General features: G+C 32.5%; 4 protein-coding genes across 4 annotated transcripts in view; 1 reads left to right on the top strand and 3 right to left on the bottom strand.

The window, feature by feature from the left end:
- The window catches only part of LOC128167982 (protein PERCC1-like), an 11252-nt gene extending 6961 nt beyond the window's left edge, over positions 1 to 4291 (bottom strand). Inside the window, exon 1 of the mRNA XM_052834017.1 lies at positions 4195 to 4291. The gene's annotated coding sequence lies outside the window, so the exon portion shown is untranslated. The remainder of the gene's footprint in view (positions 1 to 4194) is intronic.
- Positions 4292 to 8771: 4480 nt separating this feature from the next.
- LOC128167983 (peptidase inhibitor 15-A-like) lies at positions 8772 to 10982 on the bottom strand. Its single transcript, XM_052834018.1, has 6 exons — positions 10829 to 10982; positions 10486 to 10701; positions 10176 to 10291; positions 9253 to 9344; positions 9035 to 9161; positions 8772 to 8933 (listed from the first exon to the last, which is right to left on the bottom strand). The coding sequence occupies exons 1-6, from the start codon at positions 10979 to 10981 to the stop codon at positions 8930 to 8932; spliced, it is 708 nt and encodes a 235-aa protein (XP_052689978.1). The 5' UTR covers position 10982; the 3' UTR covers positions 8772 to 8929.
- Positions 10983 to 14400: 3418 nt separating this feature from the next.
- On the top strand, positions 14401 to 23430 carry LOC128165936 (RUN and FYVE domain-containing protein 2-like). Its single transcript, XM_052830870.1, has 11 exons — positions 14401 to 14546; positions 19308 to 19517; positions 19611 to 19728; positions 20048 to 20152; positions 20472 to 20595; positions 20801 to 20871; positions 21112 to 21186; positions 21396 to 21567; positions 22659 to 22775; positions 22987 to 23154; positions 23422 to 23430. Exons 1-11 carry the CDS (start codon positions 14402 to 14404, stop codon positions 23428 to 23430), a joined length of 1314 nt encoding a protein of 437 aa, XP_052686830.1. The 5' UTR covers position 14401.
- A 1092-nt stretch (positions 23431 to 24522) lies between these two features.
- Positions 24523 to 27791, bottom strand: part of LOC128167479 (activating transcription factor 7-interacting protein 1-like) — a 40187-nt gene continuing 36918 nt past the window's right edge. Inside the window, exons 21-23 of the mRNA XM_052833215.1 lie at positions 26064 to 26238; positions 24876 to 24941; positions 24523 to 24657 (exon numbers count right to left, since the gene is read on the bottom strand). Of these exons, the coding sequence (XP_052689175.1) occupies positions 24625 to 24657; positions 24876 to 24941; positions 26064 to 26238 (274 nt within the window). The 3' untranslated portion in view covers positions 24523 to 24624. The remainder of the gene's footprint in view (positions 24658 to 24875; positions 24942 to 26063; positions 26239 to 27791) is intronic.

Below are 27791 nucleotides of genomic sequence, written 5' to 3'. Positions count from 1 at the left end.
TATAACCTGTGATTAGCTCGAACCATCAGGTACATTATGTTAAAATCATTAACTGAAATTTTTTAATTTAGTGTTGAACAATCTAATATTTGGTTTATCAAGAGCTTGGACGATAACAAATTGGAAACATTGCTGAGAAATGACGAACATCAATATTCTGATTAATCAATAGACACATTTAATATAGTGTTCGTATTTATTTCGTTTTAGCATAAATAAAAGTACATTTGTATCCTATTCTCTGTTTAGAGTTATAGCAATGACAAAACATTGCTTTCTTTTACTTTTTATGACATTGTCTCTTTTATTGAAATGTTTACAATTTGAGATGTTAATTAATAAAATATATAAATATTTAAGTAAGTGTATGTTTGTACATATTTTGTTGATAAGATAAACAATGACTGCATAACTTGTTACCAGAGGTATTGTTATTAGCATACGTAGAAAACAAGGCAAAATTTGTGTGATCAGTACCCCCCCCCCCCCCCCAAACGTTATACATTTTTCATTTGTTACGATTTTATTATTTAGGCAATCAATTATATGGGTTTTTTTCTTATATCAAAATCGATATCGCCCCCCCCCCCCCCATAACACCTATAACTTTTCATAACCAAGAAGGCGTTTATATACATGTATCTTTTAATCAAAATATTTTCATACTTTTATACGCTGTGTTTGGTATGAATTATAAAATTAAACTTTATAGTGTATATACATTTTTCCTTTATTTCAAATTATCATACCTTTGTCTTAATTGTTTAACCACGTCATAACTTGCCAATTTTTCTTCTCATTTTAAAATTTTAAACAAAAAACCCCACATAAATAATTTCATTTAATTAAGATATTGTTCTTTTGATAAAATTTTAATCAGTTACATATTAATAGACAATCGAAAATGAAATGATATATTTTTAAGTAGGAGAAACTATCATATTGTAGGTGTATTTACCTGTTTAAATAAAATTCACGTTAAGACGTAAATGGCAATATAGCTTTATAAATGGTGCCATCACCAAAATAAATAAATAAATAAATAAAAATAAAAGAACTTTGTAAATTTCAATTGCTTATTCTCAACAAATCGAGTTATTGTCCCATTTCCGCTAGTGTAATAATATTAATTCAAGAAATAAAATAAATGACAATTTTCTGGGTTTTTTTTTAACTTTATAAACAGCGAATAATAAATTAACAAAATTAATGTTTATTTCCCACAAAACTTGAGGTTAAGACTACGATAAAAAAAAAAAGGCAGTTTATTGAAAACGGGTCTACAAGTTGCCGCTTTGAACCGTGTTGCAAATAGTATGAAATAAACTTAACATTAGATAAAAATACATGTATATACATCAAAAATAGATAGTACATAAGAACTTCGAGAGAAGTTTTTATACTCTTTTTTCAACAACCCCCAAAAAATAAGAATTAAAGAGATTAGAAATTAAAGAAATTAATTCTTTACGAAGCCCGTGTTGTGGAATACTAAGTAAGGGTACATTTACGATCTTATTCTCTTTTAATTTTATGTTACTTTGTATCTGATATACTTAATCATGCTAATTATTTTGTCAAACTAGTCATTTTAGAGAAAGTATACATTAGTATTCAATTTATAAATTTAAAGTATTTAACGTAGCCTATTATCAGTTCCCTTGCTTATATTTTCAGTAAAAATCATAGTAGTTGAAAATTCAAAATTTGAAAGCTGAATTAAAAAAAAACAAACAAATTTATTTATTGCAAACTTTGTCTAAATATCTTACAGTGTACAGTGTAGCTATTTTGGATATCGTTCAATTTTTTGGCTTTAAAATTAATAGAAATTTGATAGCGACGACACCAATTTTATTATTTTACAAGTACGATCAGGTGAAATGAAAAAGAATATATAACCGAAAAAGAAATTCTTTTTAATAGTTTATTTGACAAAAATATCTCATTCTTGGATAAGTTAAAAACTCCAAAGACTAGTACAGGCAATAAGTAAAAGTATCGGACGACGAGTACAGAGTCCGGCAAATCTCCAACCAGGGGCTTTATCAGAGCAAGTTGTTAACCAGGTGAGAATGCCACCTTAATTAGAGATTCAACTTTTCAATATCATTCGATATATAGACACTTAAGTAAATATTCTCACAATATCGCCACATTGTATATAATAAGGCTTTAGGGGCCAGAATCGCCCGACTGACACTTTGGGAGATACCGTCTTAAACGTGGGAATTACAGAAATCTCCCACAAGCCCGTGTTTGGTCCGGCTTTATGAAGGGGATCGGATGTCGTAGTGATAAGCTAAACGAAACAAAAAGTGTCAAAAAGGACTGTCCTCGGGGTCAGGCTAATCATCGCTTAGTGCGCCTCACCGCAGATAGCCAGAGAGTCGGACAGGCGGGAAAATCGTCGCCGTCGTCGTCGAAAATTCTGACTTTATTGTGTCAATTCGTGTAGTAAACATTATTTCAATTACAGAAACAGTTTTCTTTTTGAGTGATTTTAAAATTAAAATAATGCTTCAATAGAATGGTCTTGTTTTGAATTTTTATTACATTGAAATCAAGTATTTATTAAGAAAGATAATTAAATTATATTTTGGCTCAATTATTAACGAATTAAACAATATTACATTTTTTAGAAAAAGCATACGCGTTGTGTTATATCATTTAAGTCTTTTGCTAAAAAGTTTTGTTTTAATCTACAAATGATTTCCTTTCGGTCCTTTCGGGGCTAGGTTCAAAATGATGTTCTAGTTGATCTGATATCAAATTCTTAAAATTTGATGTCGAACATTACCAACACAAGCCAAAAACATTTTTTTTTTAATTTCCACAATTATTGTGGCGTCGACTGGCTAGCCTTGTTGCTCAGAAAAAATCATCACAAGTCTTCCTGTATATACATTGTAGATATATCTACCTTGTATCTTTATCAAATATAAAGTTTCATGAAACCTCTTTATAAACCCTCTTTTTTAGAAACTTAATGACCTTAAGGGAATTATGTAGAAAATAAAACATATGGCATTACATTTGAAATTCTACAAAAATTAATCCGGGTACATTTATTCAAACTAATATTACTCTACTTTACTTTAATGTACTTTACATATACTAATTACTGTGCCTATTATAGTATAACTACTATATATATGTGTATATTTATCTTTATTTTCTCTTTTGTTTTTTTTTCTATCATTATCTTATTATTCATCTAAATCTTTTATTACTTTATTCTTTATAAGTAAGTAAATGTCCATATAAATCTTTGGAAAGTATATACTATTAGTATTATAAATATTTATACCTTGATCTCAGATGGAAAGAACTAATATAGGCTATTTTTGCCTGCTATTCAAATTAGCTTCATTTATATACTTATATGTATACATTTGAATAAAATATTTCTTATATATAAACTTAAAAAAAAAACCAACTTAATATTACTCTAAAGTTAAAGTCAAGAACATTTTATACGCCAATTTTATAGAGATTCTGATATAATTCATTTGTCATACTCAGAGGTTTTGAGTTGATTTTCTTAATATTTTCTTAATATATCACTAAAAACGACAGTTTAATCACGACTTTTCAATTTATTGTAAGAATTCATATCTCAAAAATCTCCTTTTTATTTTCTAGATTTTTACCTTAATGTAATGTTCGTACCACGTTTATTTCTTGAAATTGAAAATGTTTTATCCACTTACAAATTACGGATTATTTTTTATATCATTCAAAACTTACAAACAATTAAATATGTTTAATTGGTTGCAAATACATTTTAAGCACAACGCTCGACTCATTGACAGTTTTGATTGCATTAAATTTTATAACACAGTAATTGGAAACTGCGTTTTACATTTTCTTCATTTTCTACAAGAATCGAACAATAACTAGAACCAAATGGAATGTTCAAGTCCCAATCAGTAAAAATCCCCAAAATTATATTTTCAAAACACTTCTATAAAACTTTTGAAAAATGTGGAGCATTGAAAATTTGCAAAGCTACGTTTTGTGGGGTGCGACCTTTTCTCTTATCAAAATAGGTATATTAAAATGTTTTAAAACGTAATCAATGTTTTTCAACGAAACGGACACATATTGTAAATGCATCTTTTGTTTACCATCGTGCAAAAAGTAACAATTGCTGTAATATTAGTAGACAGAAGGTCTTAAATAACGTCTTACCGTTTTCTCCGACAGAAAGGTGAAAATAGTCGGGGACCACTACCTTATCTCCTGTACATAAACAAAGGGCGTTGATTCCGAGCGCCCGATAAGCTCCAACATTAACTCCCATTTGTTTTAGCTGGATTGGAATCTCGACGTGAACAGAGAGTCTATCGTTCAAATTTAAAAACTGTTTAAGCAACATGATATCAATAGTAAATGTATATTTGATAATGATGGAATAATAAGTTAATTGCTATAATACCACATTTGTTCCATACAGTTTTTCAAGTGAAGTAATTACAGTGATCATTTGTGATATGCTGAAGTCCATAAAAAACAACAAAAAAAGAATTTCCTAAGTTATATATTTGCTGAATCAGGGGACAAGATGATTAGCATTTTATGTACGGTAAGCGACATTTGGTCAAGCATTTATAGTTCTCTAGGACTACAGCTTATTGATACATCTGTCATGTAAATTTTGAATTTACCGGGTGGCAGTAAATACAAAATTTACAAGTTGTCAAGTTGTAAATTTTGTATTTACTGCCACCCGGTAAATTCAAACTTTACAACATGACAAATCCCCCTCCCCTCACCACCAACAAAAAAAAAACCGGTTTGCTCGTCTGTAAGTTTTAGAGTCAAAAGTTATGCGTGAGTTAAGCGTGATATATATAACATGTATATTTAAGTGTGAGAACTCGTAATACGAATATTTTAGATACTCCGACATAGCTTTGTGATGATTACGATGAACATATTCTATGTTTACTCAAATGTGATAAAATGTATGTATTTAGTATTTGCATTCATTGTTATACTATATCATATTTAACACTTTTGAAGTGATGGAAACTTTAGCTTGGTTTATAGCATTAACTCCAATCGCAACTTTCCGGGCCTTTCAGACAGGATATCGATAAACTTTTTTAATACAAAAAATTAAATATATTTTTATTTTCCAGTGTCATTGTACGTGATAACACTACGAATGAAATTTGTAACGTATAATTTCATCAATGACGCAACTGATGTACTTTTGGGGCGCAAGTGGGGTTTGCATATATTGTAATTATGAGAATATGAATATAACGTTAAATGTCAAAGATTTAATGTTTAATCATACAATTGCTGAAAACTATATAAATATAAATAACATGGGATCATTATTTGAATACCACGAGCTTAACATTACTGTCAGTGTCATTGGATTTGACCCCCCCCCCCCCCCCGACCATAATGATCACCTCATAATACCGCAAAATTAATTCCTTATTTCTAAAATACATCATTGGATGCTAAAGAAGTATATAAAATGGATTTTCTTCCTATCAAAACAAGTTTTGGTTTGGCATATATGGAGTCATGTTTTTTAACGTTGTAACTTTGAGTGTATCATTAAATTTAATATTTAAAATATTTACATAAACATCCATTAAAGAATTGATTGTCATAGACTTTCGGGATTGTTGTTTTGTTTTGATTTTTTCTTTTTGTAGCTAAACAGAAAACTCCAGAGACGATGCAATTGGGAAGAATTGTGGAGTGTTTTTTACTTCTTTCTGAGTGATGTAATGATTATCAGATAACGAAAGTTCTCGCAATTTTACCAGTCTTGTATTGATAATTTAAAGCGAGTCATCATAAAAGGTTGAACGATTTCTTTGGTGGTTCATACGACCTATTAAAGTAGCGACAATGCATGCAGCAAACATTAACACAACCCGCAGACGCGAATCACACATTTTTTCTGGATACCCGCTCCTTTCATACCACCATAAACCACAGAAGAACACATTTTTGGTGTAAAAAAAAAACGTGAATTATTTTGTGACTATTAAAAGTATAAAATTTTGGGCAGATTACATTTCTTTGCTAAAAAAACATTTGCCAGCAAGCTTTAACCATGACAAAAAAGAGGACCAGTTTTCTATGAGTTACCTTAGAGGAGATATTGCGACAAGGTTCAAATTAACTGGTTGGTCACGTGATCAAATCGAGTATTTTACGTCATCTATCATCCATCATAAAACGAAGACAGGTTTTATTAGGTATCAGTACTATGTTTTGAATTTATTTTAATGAAAATGATTTAATAAATTCATTTCAAATAAGATTTTAATGGTTTTGTCCGATTCGAATTCATATTCACTTAACAAAACGAACAGAAAAAAGATATGTTATGATTATTCTGACAAATAGAAAATCGCAAGAAACGTCATGAAGATTATTGCTAGTAGGATGAATACAGGAAATGCTAAGAATGAGTTAACAAAACACAAATTCCAGACTTTCGACTCATTCAAATGTCCGTGTGAAAATTGTTGATTTCAAATAAAACCCAATCCCCGGCAAGTGATAACGGGTCAATCAAAATTTTGACAAGTTAAGATTGGTAATAATCAATGGAGCGATTTTATCGCTTCCTCGTCTCCTGGTTCAGGATAAAGATGACACTTTGTTTGGAGAGGAAAATAACCCAGGGTGAATAATCACAAACGTACAATAGACTTTTGCCATAACTTCTCATATTGGTATTTGACTTATTTCATATGTTCGAAAACATGTTTATGGAAACCATTGAAAATTGACTGTCAAGCAATTTGTATGTCCAATGAGGTTCCCTTTATGAAAGGACAGTCCGAGGCCCTGGTCACTCGGAGCTGATCAAGATAAATGGACAAGGTATTCAATACACACGCGTCCATAACCACTGTCATATTCGATTCAATCTGAGTTTGATTCCTAATCAATCATGATTAAATTTCACTGCATGTAGATATATTAAATCCCGTGTTCTTTTCGCTGTATCAATATTTTGCTACCGAAATATTTTTCTTTGTATTTGGGAGATTTTGAGTGAAGTAATCAGAGTCGGTTATGACTCGATTATCAAATGCTTGCAGAAGTCGCCAGTTTCCCCCGGCGACGAACCAACAATGACTAATAAAAGCATTCAGTATATCTTATTGTTCCTTCGCTGATCTGTCAACAAGCATCATAGTAACTTTTATTGAATCTTGGTGGCTGATAGCGACAAATTTCTTGCATTCCCAGCAGCGAATCAAATTCGAAGATATTTTTATTTTGGACGAATATCTGGCTGAGGAATTTTTAAAAAAGAATTTAAAAGATTATTTCAATCACTATAAAACGATTAATCGCAAGTTTTTATGAGACCAAAACCCATCGTAGGAATCTGATATATGTGAGAGTGTTGTTTTGACAAACATGTCGTCATACTTGAAGCATTTTTATTTATATTATATTTTGCACGGATTTAAAAAAATATTTTTTACTCTCTCTCTCTCTCTCTCTCTCTCTCTCTCTCTCTCTCTCTCTCTCTATTCCAGATATAATTTGAATTATAAAAGTGAAACGGACGTGTTTTATTTCAAAGAATTGAGGAATACTAACCAAAAAATATACATCCTGCATAATCTAATAACAGGTTTAAAAGCTTTGATTTAAAATTGACCACATCTGTACACTCACATTGAATCAAATATTTCCTGACTTTTGAGCGCAGGTATAGCAGATACTGATTACTAAGGCTTTGTGATGTAAACTTAAATTAAACAACAACAATACAAATGAAGAAGGAAATAGTTTCAGTGAAAAGAATTTTAATAGGGAAGTATTTCAACTGTTATAATTTTTTAAAGTAGTGTTTGAAGAGAATGCCATTTCCAATATTTAAGTTTCCGTCATGGAATCCCATGTCCTTTTGATAAGTTTCCTTCTTTAACACGGCACGGATACATGTTTAATCTGACGCCCCCTTAATGCATTCTAAAATGTAAAGATTTTGAAATGAATGCATATGGACATACTAGAAGATAACAGACATGACTACAATAGATAGACGTTGACACGCTAAATTCAGTACCCCCTGCTGTAACCGAGTTATAACCGCATGACTCATCAAAAAATTCAAGTTTTAGGACATGCGCAGGTGAGTTTCGGGTTCACGTGCACAGAATGTCACCTTGGGCCACCAGCGAGTTTCCAGCTGATGCGAGGGCGTGACACAATATCAAAAGCAGATGTCAACAGCTAATCAGGGATACCTTAACACCCAAATTATGAAACACATCTCTCGTGAGATAAAGAAGTCTGTTAAGGATATTAATCAAATATTGATACGTGTGGTTTTAATTCCTCAAACAGATACGGACAATGTTAGAAACAATTTTCAAATGAATATCGGATAAACGGGCAGTATTGTGTATTTACCCATTTGTTGGGGGGCATCATGCCCCTCATTTTGCTTCGTCATATTTGTATAAAATAAATCCATTTTGACATTTGTTCTTTATACGTTCAAAACTAAGAGGAATAACTCCGAACACTAAGTATCTCCTTAAATTGCGTCCAAATATCAAAGATGCAAAGACGAAGAATTATCAGCTTTATAGGATGGGTGCATGTATGATCCATCAGTATTCAACAAGAAGTGATTCAAAGCGCAGTTTTCACAATAGATTTGATTTAAAAACAGTGTCTTTGCACCATTGTATTTATCAATATTTCCACTTGTAATGCTTTCTTTTATAGATCCATGAGAGAAAAAAGAAAACAATTTTCTATTGAATTGCTTTAATAAAGACAAAAAAATCTTGCAAATAAGTAAATAAAGCGATAGAAGTACGGCTTTTCATCTCCGACGTGCTGCTGTTGATAATGAAAAATCTCAAGTCACGTGGTCCGTGTTCATATCCGTGGCAGTAAAAACGATGTCCTGTCTTCATCTTCAATTTAAAATTTGAAATTGAACAAACAGTAACTGTTTATTTTGTATATTTTATGTGTAGTATTCTAAGTGTATTTCCACCTTGCCTTTTATTCTTACCCTTGACAAACACCACAAGCCTTTCTGCATTTCTTTAACATGAAGTTGGGGTTATTTTGGCATTCTCCAGCCGAGGACCAATATTCACAATCATCATCTAGGTTCTCACACACCTCGACCCCCTCGCCTAAAAAAAGAGTAAATGGTTTTTTTTTTTAAAGAATTCATTAAATATGCAAAACTTATTTTTTGAAGAGCTACTGGTCTCTCAGTTTTACCTGTACATAGGTTATTTTCACAGGACTGTTTCTGCAGACACTTGGAACAAGCCGGACCTTTGGTGTAAGGATATTCAGATATATAGTTGCCCCTAAACAACAATAAAAAAGATTTTATTATACTTTCATGTTAAATACTGAAATCTGATTGGTTTAGACGCAGTTGATAATCCGTTCTATTACCCTCAGCATTAGCAACACACTTAGCAACGGGTAACACAACGAATTGTTACACGCGTGTAAATTATGCACGTACAGTTTGCCGTGGAATTCACGTGATTTCTATATAAAATCAGTAAAACATCTCTAAAATTAAGACGTTCAGTATAATAAAATAAATAGTGCCTGTTTGGGAGGATAACAGTTGAAATTGACAACAAATAACAATTTCAACTGTTATTTTAAAAACTGATGTTTTAATTTACCAGAAACCGTTACTGGCAAATGTTGCATATGGCACGTACAATATACTAGTATTTATGTATTTACAAATACACTTGAAAATCGATATTTAACGCATGACAAAAGGTACAATCTCATTGGATGAATAGTTTATTGTGAATGCAACACATCAGCATATATTTAAACAATAAAATGCTTCATTTGGTGAATCGTGAGGGCAGGAAGGTAGCGACATTGTAGAAAAAATACATGACCCGCGTTTTCTGAAATGATCGCTACCGTCATAGCCCTCACGATAGCATTTTATTGTTTACATGTATATCTACATTGTTTTATCATATTAAATCATTATCAATCGTAAAGACTAGGTAAAAGTCGATAAACTATTGTAAATTCTGTCTGATATTATCATGATTATTTCGTGCAGTCCGTGATTATTTTAGATTGCTGGCGATTTTTGACCGATCGATTAACTGATTTGAAATGGATCTTGTAAATGTAAATGTCGACATTTGACTTACTTTGGATCATAGAAGCAGGCCAGATACCACGCATCCTTTATTGGGCGCCCAAAGCCGTATAGGTAGTCACATTTCTCAATGGCACATCCAACCTTTCTCGTTTTAGCCCAGACAATCTGTCATTATTTGTTAAAATCATACCTTTGAATGAATTTTATTCTTAAGAATGCGCGATAAACTATTCTTGTCAAATAAGATTAAAAACCAGTATAACTAACTGGTCAGTTTACATGTAAAGCAATTTGTTATGCAACTGTTTTTAAGCTGCAAAACTAAAAATCAAAATGTATAGTCTTTTATATATATGTACCTGTGTGTAATGGCAGCTCCTTCCGCATTGTTTCCTGGCGTAGTTATAATCCTTGATTTCGTCATACCAAGCCTTCATGGAACTATTTATCAATTCTTCGTCTTTCCTGGGATTCGTATCAAAGGCCAAATTTTCCCCTCTTCCCTTCATCTGGTGTTCGAATTTACAACTTTTTATCCAGTTTGCAGCTTCGCTGCTGAGCTGGTCATCCCACACCTTAAAACATGTAGCGAGCAATAAGAGATTTCTTCTTGTAAATAAAAAAAATAAATAAAAGAAATTTGGAATAGCTTTTTTGACGTGTTTATGGTAAAGACATATGTATATACATGCATGTACATACTAGAGCATGCATGTCGGCTGCCCCTTGCATTCCTCGGTAGGCGTTGTGTACATCGAGGAGTTGCTGCTTGTACCGACCAATGGCAACGGATTTGCCGTTGACTGTGGTCACTATCAAAAACGCAGCTATGAGCAGTCCAAACATTGTCGACATCCTTAAATAAATAGCCCAGCATCCCATTAGTATTATGACACAAGTTTGTCTGCTACATGTTTCAAATTGTAAACTTTGAACTTGTTAGGTGGGTGTACAAATACGAAATTTACGATATCATATTAATATGCTATTTTAATTAAAAATTTTTAAGTTTAAAAACAAATAAATATTTTCCTAAACATTGTTTTAAGAAACATATATAGTTTTGAAATGGCCACAATTACCCAGCTCTAATTTCACTTTCATATCCTAAATGGATGCTGTATGCTTACAGTATTTACCTGACTAAGTAGTAGGTTAAATAATTATTTCTTGAAAATTCAGATCATCATAAAAGGCAACCTTACCTTGTCTGGTGTTGTTTGAATGGATTCCTTGTTTTCCCCCCATCCTTTATATAGCAGAGCTCACAGATGCGAATTTGCATATATTTTCTTTATACGTGAAATCATTGATATTGATATAAAATTATTGTCTTTTATGTACCATTAATTAGTTCCGCCAAAAAACTTATAACCGAGGCATGGTCAATTATTGTAGTATAATTAAATGATACTTACTGGAGCTTGCATTATGCATATGAATACCACGGTTAATGAGATGAATGCAAAATTGAATAAATTACATTTACATATTATGTAGATCAGTAGTTTGCCTAATTTTAGCAAAATTACGAAAGACTCAAATACAATCATTCAAGATGTAATATAAGAGTTATTCAATATGTGTTTTTTTTATCTGCATCTCGAATAAATAAATGCAATATGTTATTCGACATGACATGAGAGAAATCGCACGAACATAATATGAATAATTTTTCTAGAAATGCATTAGATTTGAGGCTCTGGTTAAGTATTATATCCCTGCCCAAGTTATATGTTGTTTCCGTCACATTTGAACAATTTCCGACCGAAATTATCGCCTCATAATATTTAAAGAATGATTTCTTATTACTTGTGTTTATATTATTTGCAATTTCTACAGTTTCAAACAACATTTTAAAATTACTATTTTTTACATGTAGCACACGCTATGTATTTCTACGCGGTGCAGCCAATACCGTGTTTCGGTTATGCAATAAGACACGCCCATTTTGTGACGCTCAGCCTTTTATGAAATTATTGGGTTATAGGCTTCAAAATTGAATCATAATGTTATCACCGACAGAGACAGTTGAAAATGCAAATATTACGATATAAAATAAATCAGAAAGCGCACAACCAGAATTAGATTAATTAAAAATCCGTTTCCCTTGTGTATTTTGTTAGCTGCAGATCTGTAGCTCTCTGGTTGAAAAAATTCGGATAGACAAACCAGAGAGCTACAGTTCCAAGCGTTGTAAAAACCTCCGATTTACGCCGCCGTTTTTGTGTCGCTCGCTTCAGGAATTATATCCGACTTTAAAAGCATTCAACCGCCTAAAAAATTTGATTTATTAATTAAACATATAGTTTACCCTAACTCTGCTAACTTTGTTTTCCTTTCAATGGTTCACAACGGCCATCCTTCGCCTTGGAATGTCATCGTTTTAAAAAACTCGCCTTATGACAACCATGTTTACCTAGTAGCGAGATCTCGGGTGCGTCGATTTACCCAAATGGACCCAAATGAACCCAAATTCAAGCGGAAAACAATTATAATAAAATCCTCATAATTTAGGGAAATTTGGAAAAATAAAAGCCGAAGGTCCATAACAATAATTAAAATTATTTTAAAAAGTTGTTTTATTTTTATATAATATATATATTTATATTATTTGAATATAATTACATACATTATATACTTTTACAAATCGAGATAAAATGCTCATCTTTATTTTTCAAAAACAATTTTTAAAGATATACTGAAATAATTTTAATTATTGTTTTGGACCTTCGGCTTTTATTTTTCCAAATTTCCCTAAATTATGGGGATTTTATTATAATTGTTTTCCGCTTGAATTTGGGTTCATTTGGGTCCATTTGGGTAAATCGACGCACCCGAGATCTCGCTACTAGGTAAACATGGTTGTCATAAGGCGAGTTTTTTAAAACGATGACATTCCAAGGCGAAGGATGGCCGCTGTGAACCATTGAAAGGAAAACAAAGTTAGCAGAGTTAGGGTAAACTATATGTTTAATTAATAAATCCAATTTTTTAGGCAGTTGAATGCTTTTAAAGTCGGATATAATTCCCGAAGCGAGCGACACAAAAACGGCGGCGTTAATCGGAGGTTTTTACAACGCTTGGAACTGTAGCTCTCTGGTTTGTCTATCCGAATTTTTTCAACCAGAGAGCTACAGATCTGCAGCCAGTATTTTGTTTGCCCCAGGATGGGGCAACCCACACATCGAATAAACTAAATTCCAAGAGAATTCTTCACATGACGACCAACTATTTAATAGATTTCTTCACATGACGACCAAATATTTGGTTGCATAAAAAGGGAAAAGTTGGATTTTTTCACTTTGACCTTTGCGGAAAGGGAAACAACTTATGCAAAGTGTGAAAAGGACTATTATTATCGTCGCTCTATTATTATCGTCGTCGATGTCGCCTTTCCAAGTGTGAAATGTTGCCTTTCCCCTTTAAGCTGGTAAGGGTGTCAAATAAAAACCGGAAATGGGATATATGTGTAAAAATCAAATTCTTAAAATCCCACTACAATAGAAAAATTAAAAATATTCCAATGAAATACTTTTCCTATGTAACATTAGAGTAGACTTAATTATACTCTGTCCCGAGTTTTTGCTTCCACCACTTTTTGCTTGATATTTCAATAATTGTAAATACCTTTGTGCTCAAACTACGTTCATCCACTAATATGAAAAATGTCCAGATTATCTGTTTTGAAGCGCCCCCACTACCGCTTCAGGTTTCAATACACATCCAAAAATTGAAAATCTATGGAGATTTTGCATTGCATCAGCCATTAATAAGCCCGGATGATAATGTTAAAAAATTGCGCGATGTATTCCGAGTGTACTCCGAATGGAGAAAAGATGTAAACATATCCCATTACAAATCTCCGTAAGAAAATTGTTTTCGTTCCTGTGAAATTTTATGAGTGAAATGGGATAATTGTTCAATGAAGATATCTTGGATATATTCCCTTTCATCGATTTCAATTGTATTTCTTTCACAGGTATGTGTATTTTTATTAGAAATCATCAAAAATAAATAGAAGCAATAACTTGGAACAGACTATAATTAAAGACGCCGTAGCTAATAACTTGGTATGGTGAAAAGTGCAACGATACAAAGTGTGATTTGGGGATGGCTAACTTTAATGTTAAAGAACAGTTACACAATGAAAATTGACCCCAAAAATGATTTAATCATGTCATGTAGTAAGATAATTAACACTGATAGGTAAGTTAGCAATCTGGCCCACAGGCCTCTTGAGTAACCAAATTTACCAAAACCCTTAAAAAAAAGATGGCTGACGAAAAACCAAAACAATCACATGACGAATCAAATAGTAGCGAAAACAAGAATGGGTGTGAAAATTCGTGGCCAGAACCCGCGGTTGTGCAAAGTAAAACCGACATTAACAGCTCTGCACGATCTTTACGCTACCAAAGTAAGTGCATTATTGAATGAAAGGTCACGAAGTGAAGTGGACATATAGCGAACAGCGAGACATACACCCCTACTATTAGGTTTTAATTGTGTATGTGCATATATGAGAGTTTATCTTTTTTATCTGGAAAATGTTAAGAAAATGAATGTAAATTTTACTGGATGATGATAGACTGACAGTTTACTCTTGTGGATGTGATACAAGTCAAAATTTGACACAAGAGGGGGTGTGGACCCAGATGTATACATGGTATCTGTTGTTCTTTTGCACAGTTGCGTCAAACTAGGACGTCCCTGATCAAACAGATGGAAATAAAACTTGTCAAATCTATTTTAAAGAAGTACATGTATTATTATTGGGAGGGGGTGCTACAAATGTCAACTTACAATAATTACAAGTGCAGACAAGCATTTACAGTATGTTTATGTAGTAGGAAAGGAGGAATCAGTATATAAATACAATGAAAACATATGGCTGAACCGGGAATCGAACCTGGGACCCCTTCAACTCTAGTCAGGAGCTCTACCACTGAGCTACCCAGGCCGGTATCCACAGTCCATATAGCCCCAACTACTACATTTATAATGGGATGGAAGAAATACTGACACACCTAAATGGGATTCGAACATGGGCCCCTTTAACTGTTTAATCTCTAGTCAGGTGCTCTACTAACTAAGCTATATGGTGCCAGCAATCTAAACGTTTGACCTCAGGGGTTTCTGTAAAAAAAAAAACATCTTTAAAAGTGGGTTCCTCAGAGGAATTTTTTCCTCTGAGGTACCCACTTTTTAGCTCATTTTTGTGAATCTTGGCAAATGAATTGACAGCTGATTTGAGAGACCGGCAACATTTTGAAGTTGGTTTTCCAAAGGAATCTGATTATTGAAATGGTGAAAATGGTGGGTGGTCGGGTGGTAGCTAGGGCAGCTGCCAAAAGGATACCCTTATTGTACAGATAACTCCTCCTACAGTTTTCAAGATACATGTATGAAGTCGGTTTTTTTTGGCAGATCAATTGTACATATATTAGAGGTATGCATATTGCTAGGATTTTGATTTTTGATAATTTTTTTAAAATACCAGTTTTGAACTTAGTCATTTTTTAGCAAAATATTGCATATAGAGTACGGTACTCTTATTTACGGATAACACCTCCTACAGTTTTAAAGATACAATGTAGGAAGTTGTACTTTTGCAGATCAATTGTACATATACCAGAGGTGTGCATATTGCTAGGATTTTGATTTCTGATAATTTCTGAAAAAATTCTTGCTGTTGAACTATCTACTGTATACCAGTCAGGTGCCGCATTTTCAACCAATATTTTCTAAACAAATCATCGGGTTGAATTATTTTGGTGTATCTCCTTGGTGTAATCTCATTCCCAAACATCTCTATACTTTGTCCCAAGATATCCTTGATTCACATTAAGCTTAATTGCTTGATATTTATAAATACCTTGGTTATTAAATGATATCAATGTTCAATCAAAAGTATGAAATTTTCCAAGATTTCTCTGTTAAAACGCCCCCTTTACCTTATCAGGTTTCAATACATGGCTAAAAAATGTGATGCATACGGGGATTTTGTATTGCAGCAGACCCGGATAATAATGTTGAAAAATTGCACAAGGTATTCTGAATGATTTCCGAATGGAGAAAAGATGTAAACATTCCCAATTATATATCTCCATAATAAATCTGTTTTCATTCCTGTGAAGTTTTCTGAGTGAAAAATGATTATGTATCAATGAAGATATCTTGGAAATTTTTCCATTTCGATTTAAATTGCACTTCTTTCACAGGTATGTGTATTTTTATTTAAAATTTGCCAAATGTGCTGCATAAATATCTTGGGACAGAATATAGGCCCTATTGAAACCAAATTTTCATGGAAAATGCATCAGGGGATACAAAATTTTGGTCATTGTTGGATTGTTTAATGTGACCTTTGTTTTTTAGACTGGTAAATATTTTTGGAACGGTTACACTTTGATTTAAGTTAACAAAATTTGCATATAGATACATGCTTAAAAGGCAGAATATGACTGGACGAATCAACTGTTTAAAGTTTAAAGAGCAGGGCTCATTTGCCAAGCATTGCCAACCTTTCTGGACCTGACTTGCATGGATGCCTCTGGAGATAAGTACAGTATCAGTTATGATGCATGTGACCTGTATTTATCTGATGTATAAACAGGTTTAATAATTAATGGCAAGTCAATTTCTAGATTATGTAATTTTCAAACATGCATTTATTTGCATGAACAGGTCATGCAAATAGGAGAGAGAGAGAGAGAGAGAGAGAGAGAGAGAGAGAGAGAGAGAGAGAGAGAGAAATTATGCTTTGTATATAGGTACATGTTATAAATACACCTCCATGCATGTGTATATGTCTCTGCGGCACTAAACCTTTTATCAAACAGCGAGGAAATTACTGGTAAAAAGTTTACTTTTAAATATTTACATTATCAACTTGATTCTATAAATCCAATGATTTTCAACTTTTATTGCTGTCACTCGTGTCGTAAAAAAATATCGATATACCCGGTAGATTGGTTCTTAAAATAAACCAATCTGATAACATGAAAGGATCACTTGAAACTACTGACAAGAAATACTGTCATAAATTATTTCTTATATAAAAAGTGTAAGTAGATAATGCACACAAGTAGTGGTGATTTTAACTCCTGAATTATTTGAGGTCTAGTATGTAATTTTGGTTGTAACTTTAGTAAATTGTTAATATTCACCAGTACAACCCCCCCCCCCCCCCCCCCCTCCAAAAAAAACCCCGGGTATTTCTTTTCTTCTAAACACTCTTAACAAATGAACTATTAATGACTAAATATGTACAGCTGTGATGATGCAGCATTTATAATAATATATCTATGATTTTTTTACTTTTAATGTATGCCATGCAGTAATAGCTTCGGAAAAGAAGAAAGCAAGATTGATTGAATCAAATTAACAAATATTATTTCATTTTATTGATTAAGAAAATGTTTAAAAACATATTTATAATGGAAAAAAAAGATCAAGTATTTATTAACAGAAAAGCTAGTCTTTGATCCTGGTTGTTAGACCAATTGTTTATGTTAATTCTCCCACTGGCATCAAACTATTGATTTGTAAGCATGATCAGCAATTCAAGATGGCTGAGGAAACAATCTATCTGTGTAACTTTCGGGTCTCTGTTGACGGGGACTGGCTCTGTTTAAAGGAGCTCAGCGATGTACAGCTAGAAATGGATGACTTGGAGCTGGTCTCTCCGGAGGATGGTAAGGGGGGGATCTCGTAACCGGCCAGCCAAGCCTGCAAATTAATCGGTTCAGAGAGATTGGGGGGGGGGGGGTGTTACTACAGACATGCATGCATAATTTTGTTTTTGGAAATAGAGATTAGAAAAATGCTACTTGTGCATGCTCGCAGTTCTGATTTTAGAACAATTTAACTTGCATGATGCAAAAATTTGAAGATTCAGAGGCAGAATGTCACACAAGTGTGTCTGAAAGCTTGATTATTGAACATGCTGATGGTTTATTATGATTAGAGCAGGCATTGATTTTTATCGGTCTGTTGGAGGAATATTCTACATGTGGTTATCACGGTTGGCATACCGTCACATTGTTTTCTAATTCACTGAGGAAAAGACGGCATTTGTGAGTCATCCCATTTAGACTGATCCTCAAACTGCAGCAATTAACAGAGCGTAATGAATGGCTCAAAATAACGGCCTGTGTCAAGTTGTACAACTCAAATTTACTTAAAAACCAAAAGTGCTTCCACCTGTTTATTTTGAGTGTATAGAACAGAAATTATGGGCATCTTGATTTCCCAAAAAGGTGTATAGGCTGTGTTTCCTTTTGCGAATCAAGTGCAGTGGTGTAGAGTTTTGGTAATGGGTGTACACTTTTTTACACTGAGTCAGGGGCTTGTGTTGTTGGGACACTGAAACGTATATGGCAGATGAATGTTATGATTACAAACTTGACAAATGATTTTAAGTAATATGACAAATTGGAAGTCACATTGAAGTTGTCATTTGTATGAAAGCCATTATATTTAAAATATGTTTATTTTATTTATTTTGGGGGATTATAGCTATGGATCATTGCTGAACAACAGATCTTCTGTTAAAACTGCATCCTTGTCCACCATATTTATACTTAACTCCCCAACACTATGTATAACATTTAAGTGCACTTGATATAGTACAATACAAACTGTTAACGCCGCTCTACACTGGTGTACACCCAGTAAAGCTAAACCAAACGCACCCTATATATTAGTTTATACTTATGTTTTAATTCTGCAGTGATCAAAATCATAGGGTCTATGCAGGTCTATTATCGTTAACAATGAGGCCCTTAATTTTTAGTGCTAAGCATGTAATTGGCTTGTACCATTAAAAGTTACATATGCTACTTTGCATCATGCAGCTACATACACTTTGTATTATATATATATCGTTTTATATATTATTTATTATTTGATTGTATTTATTCTCTTTGGTAATTTGAATGAAATTTAGGAAATATTAACATGCATACTTATTTCTGCTCAGATATAGCATGTTAGAATGAAGTAACATGTGATGGATGATATATGTACCAGGTACGTCAATCCTAAACAGAGACCCATTAGCTAAATGACCTTTTGCCTCAGCAGATCTAAAAATCTAAAAGCTACCCACTAGTGAAGCCTTTACAATATTTCATGAGAGGATGAATTAAAGATTCAATGGTTTTAATTATTTCAGGAAGAGATCCCAAGACCATAGAGCGCTGTAACTTGTTGAATGTGTCTAAGCTGATCATCAAGGAGGTGATAGACTCCAGCCTGTCCCACGGACGTATGCTGGACGACAACCACGTACCGCTGCAGCAGTTCTTTATTGTTCTGGAACACGTCCTTAGACATGGTCTCAAACGTACGTTTTATGCACTCATTTTCAAGATAAGATACAAATGTATTTGGATATTTATCCTCAAAACAATATTTCATTCACTTTTTGGCAGAAATGTTGTACACGAGTAACAAAGAACATACATTTTTGTTACAGCTAAAAAAAGTCTGCTCCGTGACAGGAGAGACTTTTGGTGTGTTCTTGAAACGGTTGAAAAATTAGTTCCAGAAGCTTCCGAGATTACAACCAGTGTCAGGGAAATGCCAAATCTAAAGTGAGTGCTGGGCATTATGAAATACACTTTATAGCAGGTCTTTTTATTTTTGCAGTGAGCTAAAGTTAGGTTAATTTATGTTGGCTTGCATCAGCTCTCTAAAGTGTACCCTTGATTACTAGGAATAATCCTTCAGAATTATGTATTCGAAAGTGGAGTGAAATTTTACATTTACTAAACAAAAGTGCCATCTTAAAGTATAATGTGCCAAATTTTATCTTCAATTTAAAGACTTATGTATGTCCACAATAGACATAAAGTAATCCTTGGCTAGCAAAGATGTAAAGGTGATAGCAGTCTTTATATATGAATATTGCAGAACACCGCTTGGAAAAGCCAGGGCATGGTTGCGGCTTTCTCTAATGCAGAAAAGTCTAGCAGACTATCTGAAAGTGCTGTGTGAAAGAAGGGACCAAGTTCTTAGGTAAAAAAATAAAAAATACAGGAGGACATTCTATCTGTAATACTTTTGGCATGTTTATGTTGTTTTTTTTTGCTTAAAAAAAAAATGTCATTTCATTTGAATTATTTGCTATAAATTTGAAATTACTTTGTACATGTATTAGTAATAGCTTTTGACATGATAATTGTCATGTGTTGTTTGTAAACAAATTATCACAATATCTTCAACAAAGAAATGATAAATATAAAAGTAAGATAAGTCTGAAAAGTAAGATAAGTTTGTAGTGATATTCTGTAGGTAAAACTCTAGATCAACATTGACATGACACTACTATTTGCAGTGAGTTCTATGAGCCCGGAGCTATGATGTTAGAAGATGAGGGTATGGTTTTTACTGGACTGTTAGTTGGGCTAAATGTTATAGACTGCAATATGTGTATAAAAGAGGAGGATCTGGACCAACCAGTATGTACTATTAGAAGAATGAAATTACTTTGTACCGGTACATGTACCAGTAATAGCTTCAGATATAAGAATTGTCATGTTTTCTCCAACAAATCATCACATTATCTAAAACAAAAGTTGATAGATATAAATATAAGACAAGTCTGTTGTGATACCATGTAAAAAGGTAAAACTCTAAGATTCTTCCTTTTTTATGATATTTCAGATGGGAGTGATTGATTTTAGTTTGTACTTAAATAACAGGATTAATGATGACTTATCTCCAGACAATGAAAGGTATGTAATCATTAAGCAGTGAGTTTATATCAGTCTGAATATTAATAGTGCGTAGTAATTAAGGGGGAATAACCAGTACTGTCGTACTTTGGTGGCTTTAGCCACTTAGCAAAATGGCACATAATAAGTTTATATTCAGGTTGTAATAAAACATATTTTGATATATATAAATATGTGTAAATTCTCTTTAATGTGGTTTAAACTTAGCCAAATTACCATTTTTTTTTTATCAAAATATAGCACAGAAACAAAAAACAAAATGGCCACCATATTGGATCAGAAAAATTACCTGGAGGAGCTGAACAGACACTTAAAGTAAGGTGTCATTTAAAATTTCTGTTTTAAATACAGTTCAGAAAGAGTTTTATCTTAATTGTTCCGTGTATTTGTTTACACTGCATTTAGGAATTGGTTTCTAAAAGAATAATGTAAAACCAACATTTTAGCAGTTTGTACATCTATTCGTAGTTGCTTTAATTTAAATGAAGCATGTTTTAAGTTTTCATTACCTTTTTTTACCTTAGTGCAACAGTTACAAACCTACAACAAAAGTTAGAGAGCGTACAGACGACCAATACTTTACTAAAAGAGGACCTTGCCATTGCCAAAAACACTGCTTTAGACCTGCAAGATGAGAATGACAGACTCAAGGCTGATCAAGGCTCCATCGTAGACGATACAAAGAAACAGCTGGAGGTAGGGCCTGCAGTTTCATATTCAATAGATGTCTTTATTTACTTATAAGATTTTATCATTTTATATTCATATATATATCCTTAAGTGTCTGTTCAATGTTCATCTCCTCCAGGTGATTTTCCTCATGCATAAATATTTTTAAAATATCTAAAAGGGAAAACTGGAAATAAATTTAAAAAAAAAAATTAACAAATATCTCATTCTGTATATTGTTTTGCATATCCATACATATTTAATTTTTTTAAATCAAATTCACTTAAATACCCAATGTAAAGAAAATCTGAGTTGTTATATTTGTTCCTTGCCCATGCATATTAATAACAGTTTAACATACACATTCAGGCTGCCATACATAATGAAGAGGTAAAATACATGTATTAAGAGCACTGGTCCAACACATGCAAAATTCTTCTCACAAAATCCCTATCCATCAATATTATTAGCAAATACATTACGTCAATATCATTAGCAAAAATATTATCATCTCTATTTTATTTAGCTTATACCGTATATCCGGAAATTTTCGTGATGATCTAATTTTTGGCGATCTCTTTTCAATCACAAATAATTGAATAAGCAGAAATTATATCCTGTATCATTTTCTATAAGAATCTGTTTAAATTTCATAAAATAACATATTTACCCTATATCGCATATTTTGTGACACGCAAAAAAACCCGGATATACGGTATAACCTATGATTTTACATGTTGAATTTATCCTCTTCACTATAATATGAGTAATATTCACAGCCCTGCACTGTAGAGAACAGAATTTGTCATAGGACAGGCATATATTTCTAAAACATTTTGGTTACTTAAATTTCAGGCAATATGCTAAAGGTGCTTAAACAGTCCATTCGTCATCCACCCATTTTAGAAATACTGACTTGTACAGATATTGATTTTAAATTTGCTTTTAAATTGATATAATTAAAGAGTATTGAATCAATGATATATTTTTCTCATCTGTATATTATTACAATGTACATGTTTTTAGCTCACCCGAGCCAAAGGCTCAAGTGAGCTTTTTTAATCAACTTGGGTTCAGAATTTTATTTCATCATGAATTAATTTTCTCTCTTTACAAAGGCTGCTAAACAGGACATAGAAACAGAACGTGAAACATACAAGACCTCGAGAGAGGGCCTGGACCACATGTACACAGGCCTGAAGAAACAATTGGAGGAGGAAACTCACGTCAGATTGGTGAGTGTAAGGGTACCTTAATGTAGCCAGGCAATTTGTGATTAATCTATTAGCAGTCGTATTTCTCATAAAATAGTGTATCAAAATGTCAAAACTCTCATAAATTCCACAGAGAGAGAGAGAGAGAGAGAGAGAGAGAGAGAGAGAGAGAGAGAGAGAGAGAGAGAGAGAGGTGATCAACTTGTCTTTTTATTATGTGTTTGATCTCCAGGACGTGGAAAAGGAACTAGAACTACAGATCAGTATGAAACAAGAAATGGAGATGGCACTGAGGATTTTGGAAAAGGATATTCATGAGAAGCAAGACACCATGATATCGCTACGACAACAGCTAGAGGAGATCAAGGGAATCAACCTGGAGATGTACCAGAAACTACAGGTAGGTCCAGCAGTGTTCATTCATGGCTGTTGGTCTGATTTGAACAATATTTGTGCAATATAGAATGTAAATATCTAAAGATGTCTCCTTTTCAATAGATCTTTTTTTGTTGAATTGAAGACACATCAAAAAAGGGATTTTGCATGTCAAAATAGCAATGTACCCAAATCATAATGTTGAAAATTTGTGCAGTATTCGGTAAAAAGGGAAATGGATTTCAGATGTCAAATGTTTCCATTATTTATTTACCATATGTTTCCATTACAGCATTTCTAGTAAATCCTGATTGGGATTTTTCATTTATTTCAAGCTGTAAGCTAAGATAAAGGTAGAGGAAGAGTCAATATTTAATTAGAACTTTTTTCCTTATAAAATTTTTAGCTGCCTTTCAGCAATAGTTTTTTGATGTATTTTTGGAATTTTGTGCATTAACAAGTTTAATAAATGCATAAAAAAAAGAATTAATCTATTTAGGAAAATTACCTAAAACTGAGAAACGTCGCTTGTGTCCATAAAGATGTCACAGTGCTTCCCACACCTGCTTATCACTTGACTGTTGCATCATATTGTAAACATTTAAAACATGGTTTTATTAATAATTCTGAATGGTTTGCCTTTCGCAAACATAAGTAAAAGAAATAAACGGCAATGTTTAAAGTTCACCAGGATATGAACTTAAGTGGTATGTCGAACTTCTGTGAAGCCCACATGGCTTCTCAAAAGATTTGATGATCATCAAATCTTTTGAGAAGCCATGTGGGCTTCACAGAAGTTGATCATGTGACCAACTAAGTTCATATCCGGGTGAACTTTTTAATTTGCTGTTTATTTCTTAATGAAATGACACCCTTTGAGTTTACTTTTTTTGACTATTCATGGTGAATTCAATCCATTGTAAAACCTGTTTATAATGACAGTCTTAGGTATTCATCTTCAATTGACATAGCTCCGCTAGTCCAAAGTTTGAATAAGCAGGGACTCATATTTTTTTTAATATAGCGATCAGTTTTATCAAGTTGGTTTTTTTCCGCAAAGTTGAACTTCTTATCTGTCATTTTCAAGTCAAACCCATGCTTGCATGAATTCCATATATTTAAGGAAAATAAAAGTTTGAACTTAAATGTGAAACGTTTCTTAAAGGTATAGAGGACCCTTAAAGTTTCTAACAGTTTTTAATGAAGATATAAGTTTTTTAAAGCTATGTTACCACCATTGATTTTACCAAAATTCAAATAAATGAATTGTGTTTCCAGTTGATCAGGAAGGATTTTAGTACGTACAGTCTTTGGTATTATAAAGAACCTTTTCAATGCTTCATCAAATTGATATTCAAACCAATCCAAACATTGGAATTCAGAACAAAGTCTATTGTATTGAGAGAAATAAAAATTTATTGAAATATTCTGCATCACACTAAACTCATTCATTGTCTGTCCATCTGTCCTGCAGAGCTAATGTCATCTTCTCTAATTACACTTCACGGGCATCCACACCAGTTTTTTCCTTTAATTAAAAAGTGAACTCATGGAGTATAGATTCTAACATGTATATGAAAAAATTGTTTATTTTAATCATTATATTCGTAGTTTCAACCTTTTGAAAATAATCCCAAAGTTTTATGTAATAACGACAATGCTTTTAATCCATCATTCAGTAAGGGGAAAGAACCCACTGAGAGTATATTTTCAACTGACCTGTATTAGTTAGTATTTTGAACTTACCTGTATTAATGAGAAAACATCTTCAATGTTAGAATGTGAACATTTTTGTATTCTTTCAACTTCATCCTGTCAAATTTAAAGTGATGATATACAATATATGACACAAATATCATAGCTATATATGGAGAAAGAAAAGTTGTACTTTGATTATGGTAACATGTTTATCAAATTTTTTGGGAATTTATGCCCAAATTAAAGATTAAAGATCAGGCGAGTGCTATAATTGTTTGGAATTTCTGGTTGTCTTTTTATGCAGCATATGAAACTTTTTTCAAGGCTTTTTTTTTGGTTGAAAAATTGCAATTTAATAATACAGTGTTGAAGAAATAATGTAATTTTAATTCTTTGTTCATATTTATTATTGTGAGAATTTTTTTTTTTTGTAAAGAGGTCTAAGTGAAGCGAAATTTCATTTATTATTATCTTCCTGTTTAGAACTTCAGATTTAATTAATTCTTAATATATATGACTGCAAAGAATTTTCATAAATCAGAAATCTTTTCTCTAAATAATTTTAATGCTTCATATTAGTTGCTAGCCAAGAGTCCAGTTCGTAATTCTCATCTCTTCAATGAGAAAAATGAATCAAACACTTGGTTAGTAAAGATGTTGTGAAGTAAGCTATTGAGTTTCTTTTTGTCCGATCCCTTTGATCAGAGCTGTCCCTAATTAGGAGAACATTGATGGAGGGCAGTTTTACACAAAGATTAAGATCTGTAGATAATGGAAGCTATTCTTGAATTTATTAAAAAATTTTAGTAAAAGAACATTTTTCAGCCAAACATAATTCTTAACAATACAGCTCTTATTGCTTTGATAAAAGTTTATATATGTAATATATATATTTAATCTTTCCAATAACTCTTGAACAAAGAAAGAGTACAGTAACTTAATTTATGCCTAGTTTGTAAATTCAAGTACATTTTTGAATGCCTTATATTAAGACCAGCAGAGCAATTTAATTACAAAGCTCCTACATTACCAAAAGAAACATCAGTAAACATGCATGTTTGCAGGTTAAAAATAAATTTTTCAGGCCAGTCAAAGTCAAATTCATCAATCGAGCACTTGTACACAACTAAGACATATTTATAGTTTAAAAACTTCATAATTTACAATTTAATGAAATTTTATCACTGGGTGATTTAGAGCGAAAGTTCAAATGATAAAAAAGCTTTTGGTATTTACCTCTATGATTTTGAATAAAATGGAGCGTATTTCTGGCCGTACAGTACACCCTCGGTAGCTTCTCTTGCCAGGCTGCCATCCATTGCTGAAGTGGTAGTTTTGGGCATGGACTTCACACAGCAATCCAAGTGTTAAAACCATCACTATCACTTGTGTGCATGGCGAAACCTTCATTCTTACGTAAAAATAGGAAAAGAATATCTCTCTCAAGGTTTTGAATGAATTTAAAAAGAAAATTGTAACAGCAACATTCAATTTTTTGAATATCATGAATACTTTCAAAGCCCTACAAAGTTTTGGAGAATACCCCGAGAGAACTAGTTTTACCTTGTATGTTTCACTTCCTTTGCTGTATGGTGAATGGGACTTTGGAACTTGGGATTATTACTCTTATAGTGTTCCTCCCTCAAACATCAATTTCAGGGAAGTGTCCGAATTCAGAAGGAACAGCACCTGCCTCAACAAGAATCTATGAGATTAGGAAATTAGCTCCATCCATAAAATAGGCTGGAGGTCATTTTGGATGTGTAAGATTAATGGCCATATTAGAGACACTTGCTGTGTTACACAGTAAAGGAAATCAATCTGTTTTTGTATTCCCTCCCTCCCTGTAATGGGTGTACAGAATTAGAAATGATCTAAATAAGTATCCCTTTTTGAATACATTAAAGAAATACAGTGGGCTCATGCATACATTTATTGTGGTAAGGTTGAGTAATATGTAATGAAGATCAATGGAATCTGGAATCTGTCTTGATGGAGGAGTTGTCTGTTGGGATAGCCATTGCTGTTGAGATCCAGATCTTTTTAATATTGTATTGTTAAAGAGAAGTTTAGATGCTTAAAATCATCAGAATAAAATATCTTAAGCATTTCTTTCTAAAATGTACAGTATTTAAATGAATGGTTTGGATTTTTGCTCCAACCATATGAAGTTGTATGATAAAACAGTTTACAAGGTCAAAGTAAGAGGACCTTGGATGTTGTCCTGGTTTGACATATCAATAGATTTCTTTTATAGAAAATTTACTGACACCATTTTATTATGCCTTTTCCCCCCAAGTTGAATAGAAAACTAGATATGGTATATTTTAGAAGACACATTTCTTTTTGAAAAAAAAATCAGTAAACAGTTAATAAGTTTATTGTTACACAATGTTGAAACAGTTTCTTTCATTTTATAAATTACAATTTAGTTGGAACTGGTATGTTCCTTGATGGAAACTTGTGTTTTCTAATCAATAGTAAGAGGGGCAGGTGTCCTTTGGGAATTGATCAGGAAATCAAGCATTTTTTTTTTTTTGGAATCGTGTATCTATATTTCAACTTTTGTGGACATCTTTGATGCGCAATTTATCATTGCCATCTTTGATAAATGTAGATGGTGGGTGGATATAATGATGTTTTATGGGAACTTTCCGGAAATAAATTGCATCTTGTTTATAATTTGTTTATCAAGTAGAGAACTGGCTCTTATACCCACTGCCCCTTTATTTTTAGCCAATAATTTCAATTTTTAATGCTGTATAATTTTTACTACATCATTTAAAATGAAGACTCATTTTATATGAAAATTTCTATCAGATAACAGAAAATTTGCAATTTCTTTTCTCCACAGTTTCAATTTTGATAATATGACTGACATTTGAGTTCTAATTAGTCAGAACAATGTAAAGGACTATTTGTGATATAATTTTGCAATTTCTGCCCCCATAATTGAAGTTATAA

This window comes from Crassostrea angulata, chromosome 10, assembly GCF_025612915.1.
Source record: "Crassostrea angulata isolate pt1a10 chromosome 10, ASM2561291v2, whole genome shotgun sequence".
Classification (NCBI taxonomy): domain Eukaryota; kingdom Metazoa; phylum Mollusca; class Bivalvia; order Ostreida; family Ostreidae; genus Magallana; species Magallana angulata.
Note: the sequence above shows the minus strand (reverse complement) of the source record. Positions and strands in the feature narration are given on the sequence as shown.